The following is a 23,149-nucleotide window of genomic DNA, read 5'->3' as shown; positions in this document are numbered from 1 at the left end:
CGTTTAGTGCTGGAAAGAAGACAAGGATAGTGCAAAGAAAATACCAAGGATGAACAAGAAAAACAGGAAATCCTGATGTATGAGAATCCAAGTGAGGAGTTGACACTTCAATGAAGACATCTTTAATGTAAAAGAGTGAGAGAGTAATGGTCTGAAAGCAGTACTGGGGATTAAGATGGTGTAAACTACACTTCTGGAAAATGGGAATCAGATTAACAGCTTCTACCAAGCAGGAAAGCAGTTGGAAGGAAGTCTCAACTGAGAATCACATGTCAGTTAAAACAGGAGGTGGACGGGTCATTCAGTGAAGAAGCTGCTGGTGCAGAATGTTCTGTCTTCCCATGAACAGGAGTTCCTGAGGGAAGTGAGGGACAGTTTATGAGGAGTAGGAGAATAAGTCAAGAAAAAAAAAAAAACACAGAAGAGGATAAGGATAAGTGAGGGGAGGATAAATAACCATAGAGAAAACTACAATTTGGGTATTGACCAAGGATGACATGGAGGCGAGCCCTGTGGAACATATGGCCTCGTGTGTCCACAACTTTCATTACAAAACTCTTCTGATGTCAAGTAACAGTTCCAAAAATACTAACACAATTAGCTGACTTACTGTCAGTTTTTCTGAAAAAACAAAACAAGAAAAAAACAACAAAAAATGAAAACAAAAAACAAAACACTAGAACAAATATACAGGCAGTTAGATTGGTTCATTTCTGAAACCTTTGCCTAGTCCTGGAAACAGTAGCAGTGCCTGGTAAATGGGACAATCCAGACCTCATTTAATAGGCTCCATTCTAGTTTATGATGTCAGAGGAGTCATCCAACTGAAAAACAAAGAGAGAATTTGGGGCAGTTGCAAATAAAGTGAACTGGTTGTAGAAATCCTATATATGAAATGAATACAGTAATGAGAGAATACAGTAATGTTGGTAAGTTGAGCAAGATGAAGAAAAATAGAGTGATAAAGCCAGATGAAGTGAACATCAAAGGACGAAACTTTTTGCATGAAGTAAAGGAGTAAACAGTGGCCTGGAAGCAGCAGGAGGGAATGAAGGAGTGGCTTCCACTTGCAAGGGCAGTAGATTTTTTAGGAAACAGTCAAGTGTTCAGTAAGGTAAACAGAACAAAATAGAGAGGAAGCATTTTGGATTTATCTCTCCTGTGACACTCAGCATTTGGTCCTATATCAGTGCTCTGTCTGTATATGTGTGTGTATATATATGGATATATGCCTTACTTTTCTTAGACCATTAGCTCCTGAGTGCTGGGACCATGTGGTTTAGTTTTGCATGCCACAGGTATTCCAGAAATAATTGCTGTGTGTGTGTGTGTGTGTGTGTGTGTGTGTGTGTGTGTGTGTGTGTATTTCAATCGAGACTATGATTACTGTCAGGCCACTTATACCTACTGCAGAGCAAGGTAGGAAAACCACCAGTTTATGAGTAAAACTTAACCCATATTGAATGTTATTTACCCAACAAAGAAATACCAAGGGGTGACTTGACTTGTGGCTACAATTGCAGGAATGACCCATAGACTTAAAAGCCATTAAGGACAAGAAACTAAGCTTTTCCAAGGTTTAAAGAGAATGTGAATGTTTTCTCCAATGTAAAAAAGATAAAATTTTATTCTGGAGCATTTCAAAATGAAAAAATAGAGTCCAAGCATTATTTCTGTTTTGCAAAATTTATACAAGAAGTTATACAAATTTTGCAAATGGTTCTAAGAATAATTTTCCTCTTTTTATTTTCTTTTTTTAATATACTTTAAGTTCTAGGGTACATGTGCACAACGTGCATGTTTGTTACATATGTATACATGTGCCATGTTGGTGTGCTGCACCCATTAACTCGTCATTTACATTAGGTATATCTCCTAATGCTATTCCTCCCCCCGTCCCCTCCCCACAATAGGCCTCGGTGTGTGATGTTGCCCTTCCTGTGTCCCAGTGATCTCATTGTTCAATTCCCACCTATGAATGAGAACATGCGGTATTTGGTTTTCTATTCTTGCGATAGTTTGCTGAGAATGATGCTTTCCAGCTGCATCCATGTCCCTACAAAGGACACGAACTCATCCTTTTTTATGGCTGCATAGTATTCCATGGTGTATATGTGCCACATTTTCTTAATCCAGTCTGTCACTGATGGACATTTGGGTTGATTCCAAGTCTTTGCTATTGTGAGTAGTGCCGCAATAAACATACGTGTGCATGTGTCTTTACAGCAGCATGACTTATAATCCTTTGGGTATATCCCCAGTAATGGGATGGCTGGATCTAATGGTGTTTCGAGTTCTAGATCCTTGAGGAATTGCCACACTGTTTTCCACAATGGTTGAACTAGTTTACAGTCCCACCAACAGTGTAAAAGTGTTTCTATTTCTCCACATCCTCTCCAGTACCTGTTCTTTCCTGATTTTTTATTAATTGCCATTCTAACTGGTGTGAGATGATATCTCATTGTGGTTTTGATTTGCATTTCTCTGATGGCGAGTGATGATGAGCATTTTTTCATGTGTCTGTTGGCTGTATGAATGTCTTCTTTTGAGAAGTGTCTGTTCATATCCTTTGCCCACTTTTTGATGGGGTTGTTTGTTTTTTTCTTGTAAATTTGATTGAGTTCTTTATAGGTTCTGGATATTAGCCCTTTGTCAGATGAGTAGATTGCAAAAATTTTCTCCCATTCTGTAGGTTTCCTGTTCACTCTGATGGTAGTTTCTTTTGCTGTGCAGAAGCTCTTTAGTTTAATAAGATCCCATTTGTCAATTTTGGCTTTTGTTGCCATTGCTTTTGGTGTTTTAGACATGAAGTCCTTGCCCATGCCTATGTCCTGAATGGTATTACCTAGGTTTTCTTCTAGGGTTTTTGTGGTTTTAGGTCTAACATTTAAGTCTCTAATCCATCTTGAATTAATTTTCGTATAAGGAGTAAGGAAAGGATCCATTTTCAGCTTTCTACTTATGGCTAGCCAATTTTCCCAGCACCATTTGAAAACAAAAAAAGAGAGTCCAAGCATTACTATTTTTTTTGCAAAATTTATACAAGAAGTTATATAAATTTTGCAAATGGTTCTAAGAATAATTTTCCTCTTTTTAAATGTTGAGATTTGTTTTTTCACTTAACTTTCCTTTTATTATTTTTGATGTTGAATAACTTAAAGTAGTAATGGACATAGTTTAAAAAATTGAAGTTGATAACTTATTAAAATCAAGAAACCCTTACCCCAATGCACCCAAACCCATTGTCCAGCCCCTTGTAGGTGTTTATTTTTAATTCTCTTAGGTGATATTAATACTTCTAATAGTTATTTCTATACTTTTATACAATATATTTATACTGCTACCAGTTTTGCTTACTACCAGTTGTCTTTTCATGATAAATAATGATTTATTTCACAAATGTAACCCTTCCTGAATCCTCTACTACAATTATAGCGAAATTTTTAGTTCTATCAATAACCAGTGGTGATAACATTATAAATGACTATATAAATCCCTCTAGTATCCATCTGCAAACTGGACTGGTTCCTTTGCAAATTTGCCTGCTGTGCAGTTGTCACTTTAGTACTTCACTTTTTATAATTTTTATTTCTATTCATTCATTTTTAATTGACAGATGAAATTGCATATATTTATCATGTACAAAATGATGTTTTGAAATATGTGTACGTTATGGAATGGCTATATTGAGCTAATTAACATATGCATTGCCTCACACAGTTATCATTTTCTGTGATTAGAACATTTAAAATCTACTCTTAGCAGTCTTCAAGAGTACAGAACATTGCTATTAACTACAGTCACCTTGTTGTACAATAGGTCTCTTGAACTTATTCTTATCTAAGTAAAATTTTGTATTTTACTACAACAACTACCCTTGACTTCCAGTCCCCAGTAACCACCAAACCACCATTCTACCTTCTGCTTCTGTGAGTTCAACTTTTTTTCTTTTCTTTTCTTTTGTTTTTTTTTTTTTTTTTTTTTTTTTTTTTTTTTTTTTTTTTTTGAGACGGAGTCTCGCTCTGTCACTCAGGCTGGGATGGAGTGTGGTGGCAGATCTCAGCTTGCTGCAAGCTCCGCCTCCCGGGTTCACAACATTCTCCTGCCTCAGCTTCCCAAGTAGGTGGGACTACAGGAGCCTGCCATCACATCTGTTCTAACAGGTTTTTGTTTGTTTGTTTGTTTGTTTTGTAGGGTCTTTAGGGTTTTCTATATATAAGATCAGGCCATCCATATGCAGGGACAATTTGACTTCTTCCTTTCCAATTTGGATACCTTTTATTTCTTTCTCTTGTTGAATTGCTCTGGATAGGTCTTCCAATACTGTGGTGAGAGTGGACATGCTTGTCTTGTTACTAACTTAGAGAAAAAGCTTTTAACTTTTTACCATTGAGTATAATGTTAGCTGTGGGTTTGTCATATATGGCCTTTATTGTGATGAGGTACATTTCTTGTATATCTAATTAGTTGACAGGTTTTTCTTTTATCATGAAAGAATGTTGAATTTTGTCAAATGCTTTTTCTGCATCTATTGAGATGACGAACTGGTTTTGGACTTCATTCTGTTAATGTGGTGTAGCATATTTATATATTTGCACATGTTATACTATGGGATAAATCCCACTTGGTCAAGGTGAATAATTTTTTTTAAGTTTACGATTTAACCCTTACAGCCATTACACACACACACACACACACACACACATATACACACATATGTTTATTTATTAAGAAGTTCTGGGGAATCATTCTTTTAATGTACTGTTAACTTTGGTTTGCTAGAATTTTGTTGAGGATTTTTACATCTATTTTGTTCAGCGGGGATATTGACCTGTAATTTTCTTTTCTTGTAGTATATTTGCCTGTCTTTGGTATGAGGGTAATGCTGGCCATATAAAATGAGTTTGGAAGTATTCCCTTTTCATTTTTTTGGAAGGATTTGAGAATGATTGGTATTAGTTCTTCTTTAAGTGCTTGGTAGAATTCAGCAGTGAAGGCATCAGGTCCTGGGCTTTTCTTTGATGGGAGACTTTTTGTTACTGATTCAGCTCCTTACTAATTATTGGTCTGTTCAGATATTCCATTTCCTCATGATTCAGTCTTAGCAGGTGATGTATGTCTAGGAATTTATCTATTACTTCTAGATTATCAGTTTGTTGGCATATAATTGTTTATAGTAATCTGTTATGATCCTTTGTTTTTCTGTGATATCAGTTGTTAACATCTCCTCTTTCATTTTTTATTCTTTGTATTTGAGTCTTCTCTCTTTTTTCTTAGTCTAAAGGTTTGTCTACTTTGTTTATCTTTTGAAAAAAAACACGTCTTAGTTTTAATGATCTTTTCTATTGTTTTTTAAATTCCTGATTTCATGTATTTCTGCTCTGATCTTTATTCTTTGCTTCTTTCTAGTAACTTTGGGCTTAGTTCTTCTTTTTCTGGTTCCTCAAGGCATAAAGTTAGATTGCTTATTTAAGATCTTTATTCTTTTTTGATGTAGGTGTTTCTTGCTATAACCTTCCTTCTTCTTAGAACTGCTTTGGCTGCATCTCATAAGTTTTGGTACATTGTATGCCTATTTTTTTCTCAAGATACATTAAATTTCCCTTTTAATTTCTCCTTTGACTTATTGGTTGTTCAGGAGAATGTTGTTTAATTTCCATGTATTTGTGAATTATCCAAAATTATTCTCTTCATTGCTTTCTAGTTTCATACTATTGTGGTTGGGAAAGATACTTGATATAATTTTTCTTTTTAAATTTGGATGAACTTCCTGGTTCCATTCCTAGATCTCTTACTTTTCCTTTCACATTCTTTTTTTAATGCCCTACTTATAGATTGATTTCCTTTAATTTATTTTCCTACTTCTCTATTGAAATTTTTATTTTGGCAATTCTTTTTAATTTCAATACCTCTTCCTTATTCTCTAATTTCTTTTTGTATAGCATCCTGTTCTTATTTTATTAATATTATATATTTACAAATCTAAAGTAAAAGTTTTGTTTTTCTTACATTCTCTTTAATTTCCTAAATTATGTCTGTCCCCTCCCTTCGAGGTGAGGTGTTCCTTTTTAGTTTGTTTGCCTGTTTGTTTTTGTTTTAATCTTTGCTATTCTCTTTCACATTGCAAACTTTTAATTGGTGATCCTTGATATCCCAGTATTATTTGGCAACAGAGAAGATGTCTGTTTGCTTATGTAGCTAACCCGAGCTTGTTGATTGGTGGGCTGTGATTTAGGATGATTAGGTAAAGTAGGTCATTTTGAGGCGGTACTTCAAAATGTTAGTATGCAAAAATTTTCCTTTGGGGATGCTCAGTTTCTTTAGAAGAGCAACCCTGCTGTTTTTTCCTGGAGAGTATACATCTGGCTAGAGACATTTCACATATTGAGCAGGCTCTGGAGTCTCAACTACTCTGTACACAGACTTTTGTTTTGTTCTCTATTGTATTTAGCGCTTCTTAACACTGAATTTCTCCAGGGTTATGTTTTACTGCAGTTTGATAAATCAGTTGTTACAACCTCCATCCATGTTCATTCTTCTATAGATGTGTTAATATCTCTTGTCTGACTGACATCCCTTGTCCTGCTCACCTTGTGGTTTTATACCTGTTTTATTCCATTTTAGCGGAATCTTCAAAGGAAGTAGTGATAAAAACATGCGGTTGATCATCAAAAATCCACAGTTCATCTATTTTCTAGAGTGCGGTTACAGGGTAGTGAGTTATCTTCATTAGAAAATGAGGTTTTATTTCCATATCTTCTTTTTTTCCTTTATAATGTTTCCTCTCACATTTTATCTAATGCCTGATCATAATACAGATCACAAATAAATTTTAAAATCAGTTATATTATTTTAAAACTGTTTTATGCTCACCCATTCTAGCTTTAGGAAGCAAAAAGGTTTAATATGTCTCTCTAATGGAAGAAAAAAGAAAATTAGTTATTATTAAATTCTAATATTTTCACTTCCAATGCACCTCAAGTTTTTTTCTGTTGATCTCACTATTAGTTGCTCCACATTGTAGCAGTGCAGACAAAGCATAGCACCTATACATTAGAGATCCATTTTTGTGCATTCCATACTTTTTTTCAATTCTCATAATATGCTTCTTGAGATAACTTAAAGGGACTGACCATAGAGAGAGACTAAAGAGGAAGACAGATCACTATCTTTGCAAAATAGTTTTAAAATATTCTTTTTGTTCTCTCTATTTAAAGTTTTAGCACTTTTTAAATGGAGAAATGGTCATCATTTCTGATGTCTAGCTCTAGAGTTTCTAACAATCTATTTGAGTCCTCTCTCTGTCTTCAAACCACTTCCACTCCTCTTGCTGGCCATAAAAAAAAAATCTGTCTCATTTTTTATAAAACATCATGGAAGCCTTGCAGGTATCTGAAAATAGCAATAATCATCGCCCTGAGGCATTTGTCCCTCCTCTAGTGTAGTAACCAAACTGGAACAGTGTACTCTAATTATGGGCCCAACAGCACGAAATAAAAAGGGTTTATCCCCTCACTAGTTCTAGGTGATTCTTAACTCAGACCCAAATCAAATTGAGCTTTTCAAGAGTTGTACCACAAAGTAGGTGTACATTAGTTTGCATTTTCTTCATATCCTAGCATTTTATTTTCAATGTTTGTTAAGCTTTTTAATCCCGTATCTATTTTTGTACCTATGTGTAAGAATTTATATTTGATTTAGCAAATGTTAATATTTTAATTTAAGCTTGTCCTTTCAAATTAGAAATCCTATTTGATTCCTAATTCAGAAAATACTCATTCCCCAACCAATGTTCATTAATACCAGCTTATAAATTTGAGTCTTCTACCCTATATGTCTTTATCTGAGTCATTAATAACAACATTTGAAAAAGCAACAGTATGGTGATTCCTCAAGGATCTAGAACTAGAAGTATCATATGACCCAGCCATCCCATTACTGGGTATATACCCAAAGGATTATAAATCATGCTGCTATAAAGACACACGCACACGTATGTTTATTGCGGCACTGTTCACAATAGCAAAGACTTGGAATCAACCCAAATGTCCATCAGTGACAGACTGGATTAAGAAAATGTGGCACATATACACCATGGAATACTATGCAGCCATAAAAAAGGATGAGTTTGTGTCCTTTGTAGGGACATGGATGCAGCTGGAAACCATCATTCTCAGCAAACTATCACAAGAACAGAAAACCAAACACTGCATGTTCTCACTCATAGGTGGGAACTGAACAATGAGATCACTTGGACTCGGGAAGGGGAACATCACACACCGGGGCCTATCACGGGGAGGGGAGAGGGGGGAGGGATTGCATTGGGAGTTATACGTGATGTAAATGACGAGTTGATGGGTGCTGATGAGTTGATGGGTGCAGCACACCAACATGGCACAAGTATACATATGTAACAAACCTGCATGTTATGCACATGTACCCTAGAACTTAAAGTATAATAATAATAATAATAATAATAAGATAAATCAAAAAAAAAAAAGAAAAAGAAAAAGCAGGGTCAAAGACAAAGTCCTGTAGTGTATCCGCAGGGACCTCCATTCAGTTTGGTGTCTGTCATTCCATCAGTTTATTTATTTATTTATTTATTTATTTATTTATTTATAGACAGAGCCTCTCTCTGTTGCCCAGGCTGGAGTGCAGTGGCACAATCTCGACTTACTGCAACCTCCACCTCCCGGGTTCAAGTGATTCTCCCGTCTCAGCCTCCCAAGTAGTATGCCATCATGCCCGGCTATTTTTTGTACTTTTGTAGAGATGGGGTTCCGCCATGTTGGCCAGGCTGGTCTTGAACTCCTGACCTCAGGTGATCTGCCTGCTTTGGCCTCCCAAAGTGTTGGGATTACAGGTGTGAGCCACTGCACCCAGCGCCATCAGTTAATTCTATTTGATTTGAATTGGTCAACCAACTACATCAGCCTAATTGTACTATTTTTTCACCTTCCTTCCTTCTTTCCTTCTTTCCTTTATCTATCTCTCTCTCTCCTCTCTCTCTTCTTTTTTTAATTTGACATCGTCTCACTCTGTTGCCCAGGCTGGAGTGCAGTGGTGCAATTTTGGCTCACTGTAGTCCGAACTTCCCGAGCTCAGCTGATCCTCCCACCTCAGCCTCCTGACTAGTTGGGACTACAGACATGTGCACCCACGCCCAGATAATTATTAATTTTTTTTTGAGATGGTATTTTACCATGTTGCCCAGGCTGGTCTCAAATTCCTGAGCTAAAGCAATCTGCCACCACCACATCCAGCCTGCTTCCTTTTCTTCATGGAGGTATAATTTTTAAAAAGTTAGTCAAATGTTTTATTAAAATCTATGACATTTTCTGGTCCACTAGTCCAATAAACTGTTGATAAATGCCCATGAGGTTAGTTTGATATAATTTTTTATTAGTGAACTCAAGCTGTATATCACTGATTGTTGCTAACTGCTCCTAAAATATCTATCTGTTTAATAATATAATTTAGGGAACTTCCAGTTTAATATGTCAGAGTAAGGATTTCTTTGTTCACTTTTCCTCTCTGGAACCAACCAAAAACAGTAAGATGAGAAATAAAAACCAAAACTCTATCTTTGGTGAAACTTAATAGCTTTTATAACCTTAATTCCAAAAAGTAAGGGCTCCTAAGTGAAGTGAAAGTGAAAGTGAAGTGCAGTGAAAATCAGATCAGGGTGAAGATGACACTGAGGATACCTGCTGCTCCAGATTTCTGGTCAAGGATAGTGTCCCAAAAGTGTGTGGCATGACCTGACAAAGGAAAGAAACAATCCCTGTTTTGAAATAAAATCAGTTTTCAAGCTGGTAATGAGAACATCCCGGAACTCTGACTACCACTTAGTGGCAGAGGAGAGAGAGACTGGAAGATTAAAGAATATAACACTATACACGCATACACATGCACAAGCACATACACAAACACACACAGAGACATGCACACAGACACCTGTATCAACATAGAGGGATTTCCTGTGAACAAGGGAAAGTTCTTACTAGTCAGAAGTAGAATCACAACTCTAGGGAAGACTACTCATAAGAGATTATATAGACAACAAGTGATGTTCAAACTACTCTCTACTACTCATTCTCAGCTACTCATTACTATCCTGCCAACTCTCTCAGTTACTCCCCCAAATGATACTTCCATACATAACAAGGGTAGTAAAAAATTTCTCTAATGCAACTTCAAGTAATAATTGAAGACTAACTATCATGGTACTAATACAAACTTTGTTACAAAAGGAAGAAAATGACCAATTGAGTATTGTAATTAATGTCTTAACGGAGTCATCAGAGAAAGAGAATGTGACCCATGGATTGTACAACAGCTCAACTATTATTTAAGTATAAACACAATAGACATTGATTTTATACATTCAAAACAGAAGAAAATATGGTTCCCATGAGACCATCTTAAAGAAACGTATAGAAGTTAGCTAAATGATGAGATCATATGGACACATAGAGGGAAACAACACATACTGGGGCCTTTGGGAAAGTGGGGGGAAGAAGGAGGGAGAGGATCATTAAAAATAACTCATGAATACTAGGCCTAATATCTGTGTGATAAAATAATCTGTACAGCATACAGCCAACCCATATGACACAAGCTTACCTATATAACAAACCTGCACTTGTACCCCTGAACTTAAAAGTTAAAAAAAGGAATTGATGTAAATATACAATGAACAGAAATGATAGATACAAGGACGATTTTAAGAAAAGAACCCATTTAAATGTAGAACTATGACTGAACAATTATAAGATTTACAATAGCATGGAAGGATATAAGTGTTATAAAACGTAATAATGGAGCAATAGTAGTATAGCAAACAGAAGTAAGGAGATGACAGGAACTGGTAGAGAGAAGGAGAGGTAGGAGTGGGGGTGTACTGATTTCCTTATATTCATCGTGGGTGGGGGGCTAACAGACCCTGTTCCTAGCTGATAAAGTTATAGAGGAATAAATATATTTTAAGTGTACAAAGGTAACAACTAGATTAAGTACAATAAAACTAACGAAAAAAATCCTATGGTAGATAGAGTAGATTAAGGAAGTAGAACTACACTTATTTCTTCATAATTTATAGCAAGGAGTTAATAAATTTTATCTAAATAAGTAAAAATTATTCAAAAATTTTGCCAACTCATCAATCTATACTCTATGCAATACATATTTTCTCCCAATTTGAAAAATCATTATCATTTCTCTTCTCCATGATTATTTGAGGAGTACCAGGATGGTCCTGAGATCACATTTGCCAGTTCCTCTTAGCATATTTTGATAATCTTCACCTAGTTCTAGCGACCTGAACTTATTTAAAGCAGCCAGGGACAACAATCTTGATTTCACTGTGTTCACGTTTTATTCCTATCAATGTAGTTGGTTTAATGATTTTAATCTCTCTTCTTCATTCCCATCAATGCACCAATCCAGTCAACATTTATTCAGCTTTTACTGTGAGTCAGATGCTATGCAAGGATATTGGCTAGCTAGAAATAAGATGTAGACAAGCCCCTGCCCTCAAAATGTTCAAGTCTAGTGAGAGGAAGACAAAAACGAATACAAATAAATTATTTTAATACCAGAATCACCCATGCCTCAAGAAAAGGTAAATCTGTGAATGATTCCAGAAAGGCTCTATGGAGAAAGTAACATTTCAGTTGAGTCTTAAAGAATGAGTAGGTCTTTAGCAGGCAGGGGAAAAAACAAACAGCATCTCAGGTACAGAATACAAAATAAGCAGACACAGAAGGAAAAATGATCATTTTATTTTGACTATAATTTGAATATACTGGAAAGAGGGGCAGAGGTGGCCTTAGAGATTGTACTCTGGGTTGAAGATAGAGTCCAAGCCTTTGAGTGACTTTGTAAGTACCAATGGGTCCCCCTTGAATCTAGCAGCATCACATTTAGGTTTGATCCTTCACCACAAGACATCAATTCTCCATGATACCTGCCCTCTTTTCTTTGCCCTTAGACAACATGCCAGGTTGCCAAGAAGCACTCCAGTTGAGAATTGGATTGATGACCCCAGTGAATAGCACATAGCCCTGCCCAGTTCTTGCAGGCTATAGACTGCCCACTCCTGGTCCCAATACAGGTCTCTCAGGGGGTGCTTCTCAGTTCCTCTTTTGCTATATCTCACCTTCATCTCCAGGGCCTCTGGTACTTTCTTGCCTTCCCAAGCCCAACTCCGCTTGGTGAAATAGTTGACAGTGGCAAATTCAATCAGTGCAGAAAATACAAAGGCATAACAGACGGCTATGAACCAGTCCATGGCCGTCGCATATGCCACTTTAGGTAAGGAATTTCTGGCACTGATACTCAAGGTGGTCATGGTAAGCACAGTGGTGACACCTGAGGAAAGAAAAGATGAGAACCAGTTGCAACTGAAAGACTTTGAGAACTTATTTGATGAAATCACTGATTACCTATTTGAAAGGAGAAGCTTTACCCCACTCAAAATGGCCCTTTTAAAATAAAATAAAATTAAAAAAAAAAAAAAACACCAGACTATCAAATCTGATGGGTCCACCTAGTAACCAGCCCATTCCACTTGGCAGAAGACTATATAGGCATCTGCAATGGATTACATTTAATTGTTGTCCTCTAGCTTCTGCTTAAATATTTCCATTGAAGAGCAGGTAGCCCATTTCATTGTAAGAGAGCATTTTAATTAGAGAAAGACTAGCTCACGAACTGAAATCTGGCTTCTTCTAGCTACTGGCCCACAGACCGATCTTGGAGTTTCTTCTGTGGCCATGCAAGGAAAAAAATCTGCTCCTTACTCTACAGAACCGGCCTTCAGAGACTTAAAAAGGGCTATGGTTCCTTGCGAAACTACTCATCTTCAGAATGAACATGGAGATTCATGTTCACCTCATGAACTCCTTTTCTTGTTTACTTCCTTTCCTATCCTGGCTTTTTTTTTTTTTTCCTGAATAGCCTAGAACTGAGCCCAAGACTCAGGACATGGTCAGAATTCAGTAGGATGCTTACTTCCTTAATTTTGGACACTCTTCTGATAATGCAGCAAACTATTGTGGAAAGTGGTTCTGTAGCTGCATCACACCCTAGGTCCCTACTGGGCTTTGTGAACGATGAAAACTATTCTGAAATCTGTTTCTCGGGAGTTTTTGCCAAATCCAAGCTTGTCTTTAGATCAATTGATTCTTTTTTGGGGGGAGTGTTATTCTAAATTCAAGGCTAAATTTTATTTACGTTTAAATTATATTTTACGTTTTTTCTAATCTTTTCATATTTTAGTTATGCATGTGAATATATATATATATATATATATATATATATATATATATATAAAATTGTGATTAACAGTATAAGCTTTAGAGTCAAAATGAACTAGGCTGAAAACTGGGCAACCTCACTTACTAGTAATATGACCTTGAATAAGGTGTTTTACCCCAGACAGCCTCAGTTTATCATGTGTAAAAGGGGGGTGATAACACCAGATAATACAGAGATTTGTTAGGGATTGAAGATTATATATATATATATATATATATAGTCTATAGTATACCTGACACAGAGTAATCATTCCATAAATAGTAGCTTCTGTAATTAACATGACTATTGTCTTTACTGTTGTTTGAACAATAGTGTTGTCATACTATATAATTAATTATAATAGTATAATTAGTGTTAACAACAATATTATCATAATAATTTTACAATTGCTAGCAATGTGTTCCTAGTCTCAATGAGTACTACATTAGAAGTTAGATGTTCTGAGTGCTCCCACTTACTTGCTTTGTATCTTAGGCAATTTCTTTATTCTCTCTGTGTCTCCATTTTGCTCATTTATGAATATTCCCTACTGTCTCTGTCCCCCAGGATTTTGATAAAGCAGTAGATGTACAAAGTCATTCAAACTTGAGGAAGGGGAAATGGTCAGAATGTCTTTCTGAGCATTGGCATGCTGAAGAGGATGCAGAAAGTGAGCCTCCTTAGCCTGGGTCAAGCGGGACATGGAATGAATTCCTAATGAGGCGAAAGAGGCTATATGCGAAATCAAGCAGAGAAGGCACTGTGTCCATTAACTTTACCCAGAGGGTCAACCATGTGTGCTGAAGCCTCTGGGGCTTCCTTTTCTATCTTGGTCTGCTGTAGTACCTTACTTATATATTTGCTATATAAATGAAAATCCAGACTGCAAAAGACTCTACAATTTCAACAGAAATACCCTAAAGGAGTACCTTTGCACCAACTAGGCGGGGAGTAATCAAGGGTGATTAGTCAAAACACATTTTAAGCCATGTAAGGAATCTGCCACATAGCTAATACTTATTAACACACTCTGAATCTGTAACCTGGTAGTCTCTGAGAATGGATCCAGGCCTTGAAAACCTTCATATCATATCAAGCAAGGAGTTACTTAATGGGAGAAACAAGCTACTTCATTAATGGTTATTAGCAAATGCAGTTGTCCACTCTGACACATTCATAGCAGTGTGCTACTAGTGCTTAGATGGAGAGAACTGTATTGCAACATAAGTGTTTCTGTGCCATATCTCAGTAGAGATTTCTAGAGTTCTAGTCTCTAGGGCTTAATTAAAACCGTCAACTTTTTGAAAGCTCTTAGCTAGTCAGAGCTGGTAGGGCCCTCAATCAAGCCTTTGGTACACTTCATGGATGGACGAAGAGATTCTTGGCATATTAAAAGATATTCAGCCTGTCACCAGTGCTTCTCTTTCAAGACTAGAAAAATATTTCTGAAAAGGCTCAGGTAGAACTGACTGTCCTCCCTCGTCTCCTTTGAGCACTTCTAGTGCACTTACGTGATGACATGTATCTCTTATACCAAACCACATCTGTGATGAGTGGAAAGGACTTTAATTCTCAGGCACAGCCAAGTAGCCCACTATACCATATTTGTTCCCATCAGAGTTAATAACGTACTTTTCTTGCAGTAATTATTAAATATATTATTATTATGATGAATGTAGCTCTTATTGTCTTCTTTTCTCCAACATTGCTAACTGTCTGTTTTGTGCCTTATACAGAGTTAGGTCCTAAGGATAAAAAATTTAGGTATTTCAGACTACAGCATTCAAAATGTGTACCCATTCTCCCCTTAGGAAATAATCAGAATTAATCACATTTCATATATCTGTTTACCTCAGACACCACCACAAGGGCAAGGATATTTGTTAATCCACTTTCAGTCAGGCTTAATTCTGTTTTACAAAGTCCTATCTGACCCTACCACCCATACCTTTATGAACCTTTTATCACAAACTCTTCTTACTGCCTAACTCTGCCACTCTATGACTTAGTGAGTCCACCTATTTTCTCAACCTGTTCTCTGAATGCATAAACCCCTTTTGGCCTTAACTGAAACCTGACTCTCCTCTTGAATACACTGTTTTGGTTCTCAAAATGTGGTTGATAATTCAGAATCAAGAGCTCAAGAGGTACAATCCACATTTTCTTTGATGTCTAGCACTTCTTAGACCATTACCAGATCACAGTGTTGTTGTAACCTGTGCTCCTTTGAGACATCTACCATCTGGTGATACCCCTTTCTGCCCTTTCTCATAAGTATCATCTATAGAATACTCCCATCTCCCCAAAGATTCCTTTGTGCCCATACCATCCCCTCCTTGGTCTTAGGTAACCACTGATGTGCTTTCATTTTCTATGGATTAGATTTTTCTCTTAGAGTTTCGTATAAATATTTTACGGTATGTACTCAATTGTGTCTGGCTTCCTCCACTCAGCATATTTTTAGGTTTATTCATGTTGTTGCATCTATCTGTGGGTTGTTCCTGTCAATTTCACAGCAGCATTCCATTGTATTGATATTACCTAATTTGGTTTTTTTTTTTTTTTTACTTTAAGTTCTAGGGTACATGTGCATAACGTGCAGGTTTGTTACATATGTATACTTGTGCCATGTTGGTGTGCTGCACCCATCAACTCGTCAGCACCCATCAACTCGTCATTTACATCAGGTATAACTCCCAATGCAATCTACCTAGTTTATTCATTCACCCAGTAATGGATATCTGGATTGTTTCCAGTATTTAACTATTGTGAATAAAGATACTGGGATGATTTACATATAAGTGTGTGTGAGTATATGCTTTCATTTCTCTTGGTCATACCTAAAGAATGGAATTACAGGATTATATAGTAAGCATATGTTTAACTTTATATGGCATTGCCAAACTGTTTTCTAAAGTAATTTTACCATTTAACTTTCCCAGCAGATGTATGATCAGTCAGCATGCATCCTTGACTTAAAAAATAAAATAAAATAACTTTAGGCCGGGCATGGTGGCTCCTGCCTGGAATCCCAGCCCTTTGGGAGGCTGAGGCAGGTGGATCACAAGGTCAGGAGTTTGAGACCAGCCTGGCCAACATGGTGAAAACCCCTCTCAACTAAAAATACAAAAATTAACCAGGCATGGTGGCGCATGCCTGTAGTCCCAGCTACTCGGGAGGCTGATGCAGGAGAATTGCTTGAATCCAGGAGGTGGAGGTTGCAGTGAGCTGAGATGGAACCACTGCACTCTAGCCTGGGTAACAGGGCAAGACCCGCCTCAAAAAATAAAATAAAATAAATAACGTTAATTGATACTTTAACACTTTTCTCTGATAGTGAAAGTCCTTGGAACATTTTATCTCCATATATCCCCATCTCAACAGATATATATTACATTATGTTCCAGTATTTTATTCTAAATGTATTGTTTAACGAATAAGCCACTGTTACCATTTCATACAGTCAGTGCTTATTTTAGCCATTCTAGTATTTAAAGTGATGTCACCATGAGGTTTTCATTTACATTTCCCTAATTCAAAAAAAAAATGATGTTAAGGATCCTTTTACATGATTATGGGCATTTGTATATATTCTTCGGTGAAGTATCTGTTCACATCTTTTGCCCATTTTAAAAATTGGATTCTTTGACCTTTTATTATTGAATTTTAGGAGCTTTTTATATTTTCAGAGTATATAAATATTTCAAAATATATGTTTTAGGTCTGCACAGATACAGTTTGCTTTATCTCAGGCTATAGCTTGCCATTTCATTATCTTAATGTTATCCTTTGATGAGAAGAAATTTTTAATTTTGATTAAGTCCAATTTATTAGTTCTTTTCCTTATTGTTATTATGTTTTTGTGAACTAAGGAATTTCTGTCTACCAAAGGGTGCACAGATATTGCCTTATATTTTCTTCTAAGTGAATCATATTTTTAACTTTTATATTTAAATCCATGATCAATCTCAAATTAATTCTCTGCAGTGCCATCTTTATCATAAATCAAGTTTCCATATATATGGCTGTATTTTAGGCTTTCTTATTTTCTTTAAAAATCTTTTGAGACAGGGTCTCACTCTGTCAGCCAGGCTGGAGTGCAGTGGCATGATCGTGGCTCATGGCAGCCTCAACCTCCCAGGCCCAAGCAATCCTCTCACCTCAGCCTCCCAAGTAGCTGGGACCACAGGGATGTGCCACCACATCTGGCTAATTAAAAAGAAAGAATTTAAGACGAGGTCTCCCTATGTTGCCCAGGCTGGTCTTGAACTCCTGGGCTCAAGCAGTACTCCCACTTCAGCCTCTCAAAGTGCTGGGATTACAGGCATGAGCTGCCACTCCCAGTCTCTCTACTTCGTTCTTTTTTAGAAGGATATATTGGCTATTCTTGCTTTTTTTCTTACATAAAAAATTCTGCAATCACTTTTTACATTAACATTTTAACTTGCAGGTTCTCACATCAATGCAATTAATGTAAATATAAATTCTAAATTAACGTGTGGCCAAGTTTGAATTAGCAAATGAATTATCAAGGAATCTCATATTTCACACAAAGCCCAGGCCAAAAGAAACATGCTTCTTTATTGTCTCTCTGCACTAGTAAGTGTATTTTTCTAGTAGTCTCTTGCATTGCAAGCATAACTCTTCAATGATATTGAATTTATGGGAAGTGTCCTTGTATTAATTTCCTTTGGTTTATGTAACAAATTATCACAAATTTAGTTGCTTAAAACAACTAAATGTCTTCTTACAATTCTTGATGCTAGAAGTCTGAAATTAGTTTCACTGGTCCAGTGTCAAGGTGTTAGCAGGGTTGCACTCCCTCTGGAGGCTCTAAAGGAATAATCTATTATCTTTTTCAGCTTCTACAGCTATATGACAGATTCCTTCACTCATGATCCCCTTCCTCTTTCTTCAAATCCAACAGCAGAGCATGTTCAAATCTTTCCTCCTTCTGTCATCACACTGCTTTCTCCTCCACAGTCAAATCTCCCTCTACCTGATTCTTGTAAGGATATTGTGATTGCATTTAGGCCCCATTCCAGATAATTCAGAATAATCTCTCCATCTCAAGATCTTTTATTTAATCACAACCACAAATTTATTTTTGCTGTATAGATCACACTCCCAAGTTCCAGGAACTAGAATATGGGTATCTTCGGGGACCATTATTCCGCCTACCACAATCTTAGTTGTAAATGTCTTTCTTATATAAATTTAAAAGTCAAACTCTTGTTTACCAAGACCAGGAGTCCATCTGCTTATCTTCCTGCCATAACAGTACCAGTTCATGTGATTAACACTCCATTTTCAGTTTCTTCTTTCGTTTGGGCCCCTGTGTATTTCCTTTAATTTCTTTTAAGCTCACGTCAAGACATTAGCTTAAAAGAATGGTTTCGGCTGGGTGCTGTGGCTCACACCTGTAATCCCAGCGCTTTGGGAGGTTGAGGCGGGCAGATCATCTGAAGTCAGGAGTTGGAGATCAGCCTGGCCAATATGTTGAAACCCTGTCTCTACTAAAATACAAAATTAGCCAGGCGTGGTGGCGGGTGCCTGTAATCCCAGCTACTCAGGAAGTTGAGGCAGGAGAATTGCTTGAACCTGAGAGGTGGGGGTTGCAGTGAGCCAAGAATGCTCTATTGCACTCCAGCCTAGACGACAAGAGTGAAACTCTGTCTGAAAAAAAAGAAAAGAGAGGAAAGGAGGAAGAGGAAGGAGAAGGAAAAAGGAAGGAAGGAAGAAGGAAGGAAGGAGGGAGGGAGGGAGGGAGGGAGGAGGGAGGGATAAAGAAAGAAAGAAAGAAAGAAAGAAAGAAAGAAAGAGAAAGAAAGGAAAGAAAGAAAGAAAATTAAAAAAAGAATGGTTTCTATGTTTTATCTAGCTTTTCTAGGATTTTATAAAGGAAGCTTTTTCAGGGTATCTCATTTGTTATATTTCCCAAAGTGAGCATATTTAACCCACTCTCATACAGCTTTTGCTCCCTCCACTTCACTAGAACTGTTCTTTCCAAGATCACTAACAGCCAAGTATATCACAATACCCAACGGACAGTTTCTGTCTGCATCTCATGTAAACTCAGTACAATTCAACCCACATGAGTATTCTCTGCTTCTTGAAATACTTTCTTCACTTGACTTCCATAATATCACATCCTTTTGATTATTCTTTCTTTTTCCTACTTTACGGGTCACTCTTTCTCTTTCTCCACTGCTATCTCCTACAATACCTGACCTACAATGCTGCTTCTTCCAAAATATAATTTACTTTTTATTTCACTACCCAGTAAAACTTCAGGATAGTGGCAGAAACACCTTCTGTGTGGATACCAAGTACACTCAAGTATATGCTTCAAAGGTACCATTGCCATGGAGGCAGTTTAGTAGCTGAAAAAATTAAAATATTTATCTCCAACAGTGGGAAAAGTAGGCAAGAAATGTTTTATATGTTTTAAGTCTGTGAGGAAAAAGTGCTAATGATATGCAAATGTCTTCCTAGACATCAGTATACTCATGATGAAGAAAATGCCTTTGATTGTAGGTACTATTAAGAAATCATTTAAACTTTGTGTGGCTTTTACACAATATCAGATAATTCATACTTTCAAAAAGGCTAGAGAAGAAGCCACAAAGTCAAACACTCATACAAAAAAAAGCGGATCTTAACAAAGTCCCCAATCCAATACTCTGTTCAGACAGTTTGGTTTCTAACCCTTTGACTTCTCCACTCCGTGCACTAAATTCCTCTCTTTTTCACTAAAGGATAATTCCCTCTCCAGCTTTTGGGGCAAGCAGGACTGAAATGGGAAGCATTTCAGTATCTTACTGGTCCAACAGTCTTTTTATTCTAACTTCCTCTTTAAGAATTCTGTCGTCTAAAACCCCACGGTCTGATGATTCATTTACTCCTGCTAGGCACAGGCATTTCTCCCATTCTCTCCAGGAATCATTCTTCCACCTTTCTCACCTCCACTGTGACTCTGCATGGTAAGACTTTCCCTTACGCTGCATAAATTATCACTTACCAAAGACTGTACGGGCAGGAACAGACTCTCTGTTGAGCCAGAACGACACTTGTGACAGAATGACAGTCATGATACATGGCAAGTAGGTCTGGATCACAAAGTAGCCAATTTTTCGCTTGAGATGGAAGTGGGTTGTCATGACGACATATTCTCCTAGACAGAGAGTAAAATTAGGCAGTATGTAGCTACGTAAACATTGTTAAATCAAGTTGGGCCCCAATTCAATCCACAAAACTCCTTAATCTTATATTCAAGACAGGGTATTCCAGCACCTCCCAAGTTCATATAACCAAAGCCCTTTAATAATCACAAAACAGTGTGTTTTTTTGTGTGTGTGTGAAAAAAACAATGCCATCAGCGTACCAATACAGCTTGCTCAGAACAATTTTGACACAATTCATTCAAGTAAATTAATGTTCTCATTTAAATAATAATAAAATAAAAATCTCTTCTACAGCACTTTCTATGTGATAGGCACTCATTTAGCACTTTAACATTATAAAATATTTAATCTTCACAAGAACCCTATGAGGTAGGTACTATTGTTATCCTCATTTTATAACTCAAGAAACTGAGGCAAGGAGAGATGGAGCAACTTGCATAAGGTTACACAGCTAGTAAGTAGTAAAGCCCAAAGTCAAGCCCAGGTAGGTTGTCCACAGTTCATGCTTTTTAACCATTATGCTCTGCTGTTCTAATGTACCTACTTGGTTAGACCCAAAAGTTCACATAGCAGAATGTGAACTGACCTACATTATCCCACTCCTAAAATAAGAGTGAGCGCTTACTGCATTTTTACTGTGTGCCAAAATATTTTTCTGAGTGTTTGTGGAGTGTTAACTTTATATCCTCCTAACAGCTCTGTGAGATAGGCACTAATAATTACCCCATGTTGTTAAATGCATTAGTCAATCCTCCCTCTTACTGGATTTTTCAGCAGCACTTTATGCAGTTGATCCTTCATCCCTCTTGTAATCACTCTCTTCACAGAACCTCTAGGCCATGATGCTTTTCTGGTTTCTCTCCTACTTCACAGACCATTCCTCCAAAGTCTCCTTTGCTGTTCCTTTTAATTTCTAAACACTGGAGGATGTCAAAGCTCTGTACTTGTACTTCTTTTTTCTGTCTCACTCAGACACTGGCCATTCTCATCCAGCCTATGTCTTTAATACCTTAAACGCTAATAATTCCCCAATGTATATCTTCTACCTGGGCTTCCTACTTGTTATGGGTTGAATTGTGTCCCTCAAAAATATATACTGAAGCATTAGCCCCTGTTACCTCAGACTGTGGCCTTGTTTGGAAATAGTGTTATTGCAGATGTAGTTAGTTAAGATGAGGTCATGCAGCACTGGAGTAGGGTGGGCCCCTCATCCAACACGACTAGTGTCCTTAGAAGAGAGCACCATGTGAAAACACAGACACACAGGGAGAAGGATATGTAAAAAACAGGCAGAAATCCGGGAGCGGTGGCTCACATCTGTAATCCCAGCACTTTGGGAGGCCGAGGTGGGCGGATTATGAGGTCAGGAGATCGAGACCATCCTGGCTAACATGGTGAAACACCGTCTCTATGAAAAATACAAAAAATTAGCCAGGTGTGGTGGCGGGTGCCTGTAGTCCCAGCTACTCGGGAGGCTGAGTCAGGAGAATGGTGTGAACCCAGGAGGCTGAGCTTGCAGTAAGCTGAGATCGGGCCACTGCACACCAGCCTGGGCAACAGAGCCAGACTCTGTCTCAAAAAAAAAAAAAAAAAAAAAAAAAAAGGCAGAGATTGGAGTGGTGCAGCTGCAAGCCAAGGAATGCCAGAGATTACAGCCACCACCAGAAACTAAGGAGAGGCAAGGGACAGATTTTCCCCCTCAGAATCTCTAGAAAGAACTAACTTTCTTGATGCTTTGATTTGAGACTTCTAGCCTTAAGAACTGTGAGACACATTTCTGGTAAGTTGCACAGTTTGTGGTACTTTATTATAGGAGCCTTAAGATTCTCTACTCAGCTCTAAGATTTATATATTAGACATCACTACTTGGGGATCTAATAGGCATCCTGACTTAACATGAAAATCAAGATTTTGGTTTTCACTCTCCCCATCCCCCACACCAATTCAAAATGGCTCCCCCAAGAGACTTTCCACTGACTTCTCAACCCCACGGTGTTCTGTTGCTCTATCTTGCTCACCCTCCCTCCCTCCTTTCTCTCTCACACATTTACACACACACACACACACACACACACAACACACAAAAAAAATCAATCAATCAGCCAACTATTCCGGTTCTTTCTCCAAAATATTTCCATAATTTGACCACTTCTCACCACCTCTACTGCTACCACCCTGGTCTAAGCCACCATCATGTCTCACCTAGAGTACTGTAATAGCTTTCTAACTGGTCTCCTTGCTCTGTCCTTGACACTTCTTCAATGCATTCATAGTATACCTGCCAGAAATTATCTTATTAAAACGTAAGTCAGATCTTGTCTGTCTTCTGTTCAAGACTATCCAATGGTTTACCATCTCTCAAAGAGTAAAAGCCAGATTCTCCAAAATAGTCCTCAAAGACCCTTGCAATATGCCTGCTCTAATAGCACTCTTATCAGAGCTTCTTATTTTTCACCTCTCTTCCTTCACCCACATTTGGTTTTAGCAGGATTCCTGAAAGAGGCAATTTCCCACTTTTCTACTCTACCCACTCCCTTGTACCTAAACCTAGGAAGCACCACCCGGTCATCCAAGGCTCAATATACAACCCATATTGAATATGTATTCACATCTTAGCTTGTTTATGTGAACACAAAAAATACAAGTAGGCTTATTTTAAGTTT

General features: G+C 37.4%; 1 protein-coding gene across 1 annotated transcript in view; it reads right to left on the bottom strand.

Annotated features, from left to right (window-relative positions):
- LOC100997111 (gamma-aminobutyric acid receptor subunit alpha-3) overlaps positions 1 to 23,149 on the bottom strand; it is a 92,779-nt gene that overhangs the window by 9,461 nt on the left and 60,169 nt on the right. Inside the window, exons 4-5 of the mRNA XM_031660818.1 lie at positions 20,324 to 20,476; positions 12,164 to 12,375 (exon numbers count right to left, since the gene is read on the bottom strand). Of these exons, the coding sequence (XP_031516678.1) occupies positions 12,164 to 12,375; positions 20,324 to 20,476 (365 nt within the window). The remainder of the gene's footprint in view (positions 1 to 12,163; positions 12,376 to 20,323; positions 20,477 to 23,149) is intronic.

Source organism: Papio anubis, chromosome X (genome assembly GCF_008728515.1).
Source record: "Papio anubis isolate 15944 chromosome X, Panubis1.0, whole genome shotgun sequence".
In the NCBI taxonomy this organism is placed as follows: domain Eukaryota; kingdom Metazoa; phylum Chordata; class Mammalia; order Primates; family Cercopithecidae; genus Papio; species Papio anubis.
This window is presented reverse-complemented; position numbering and strand designations above follow the sequence as displayed.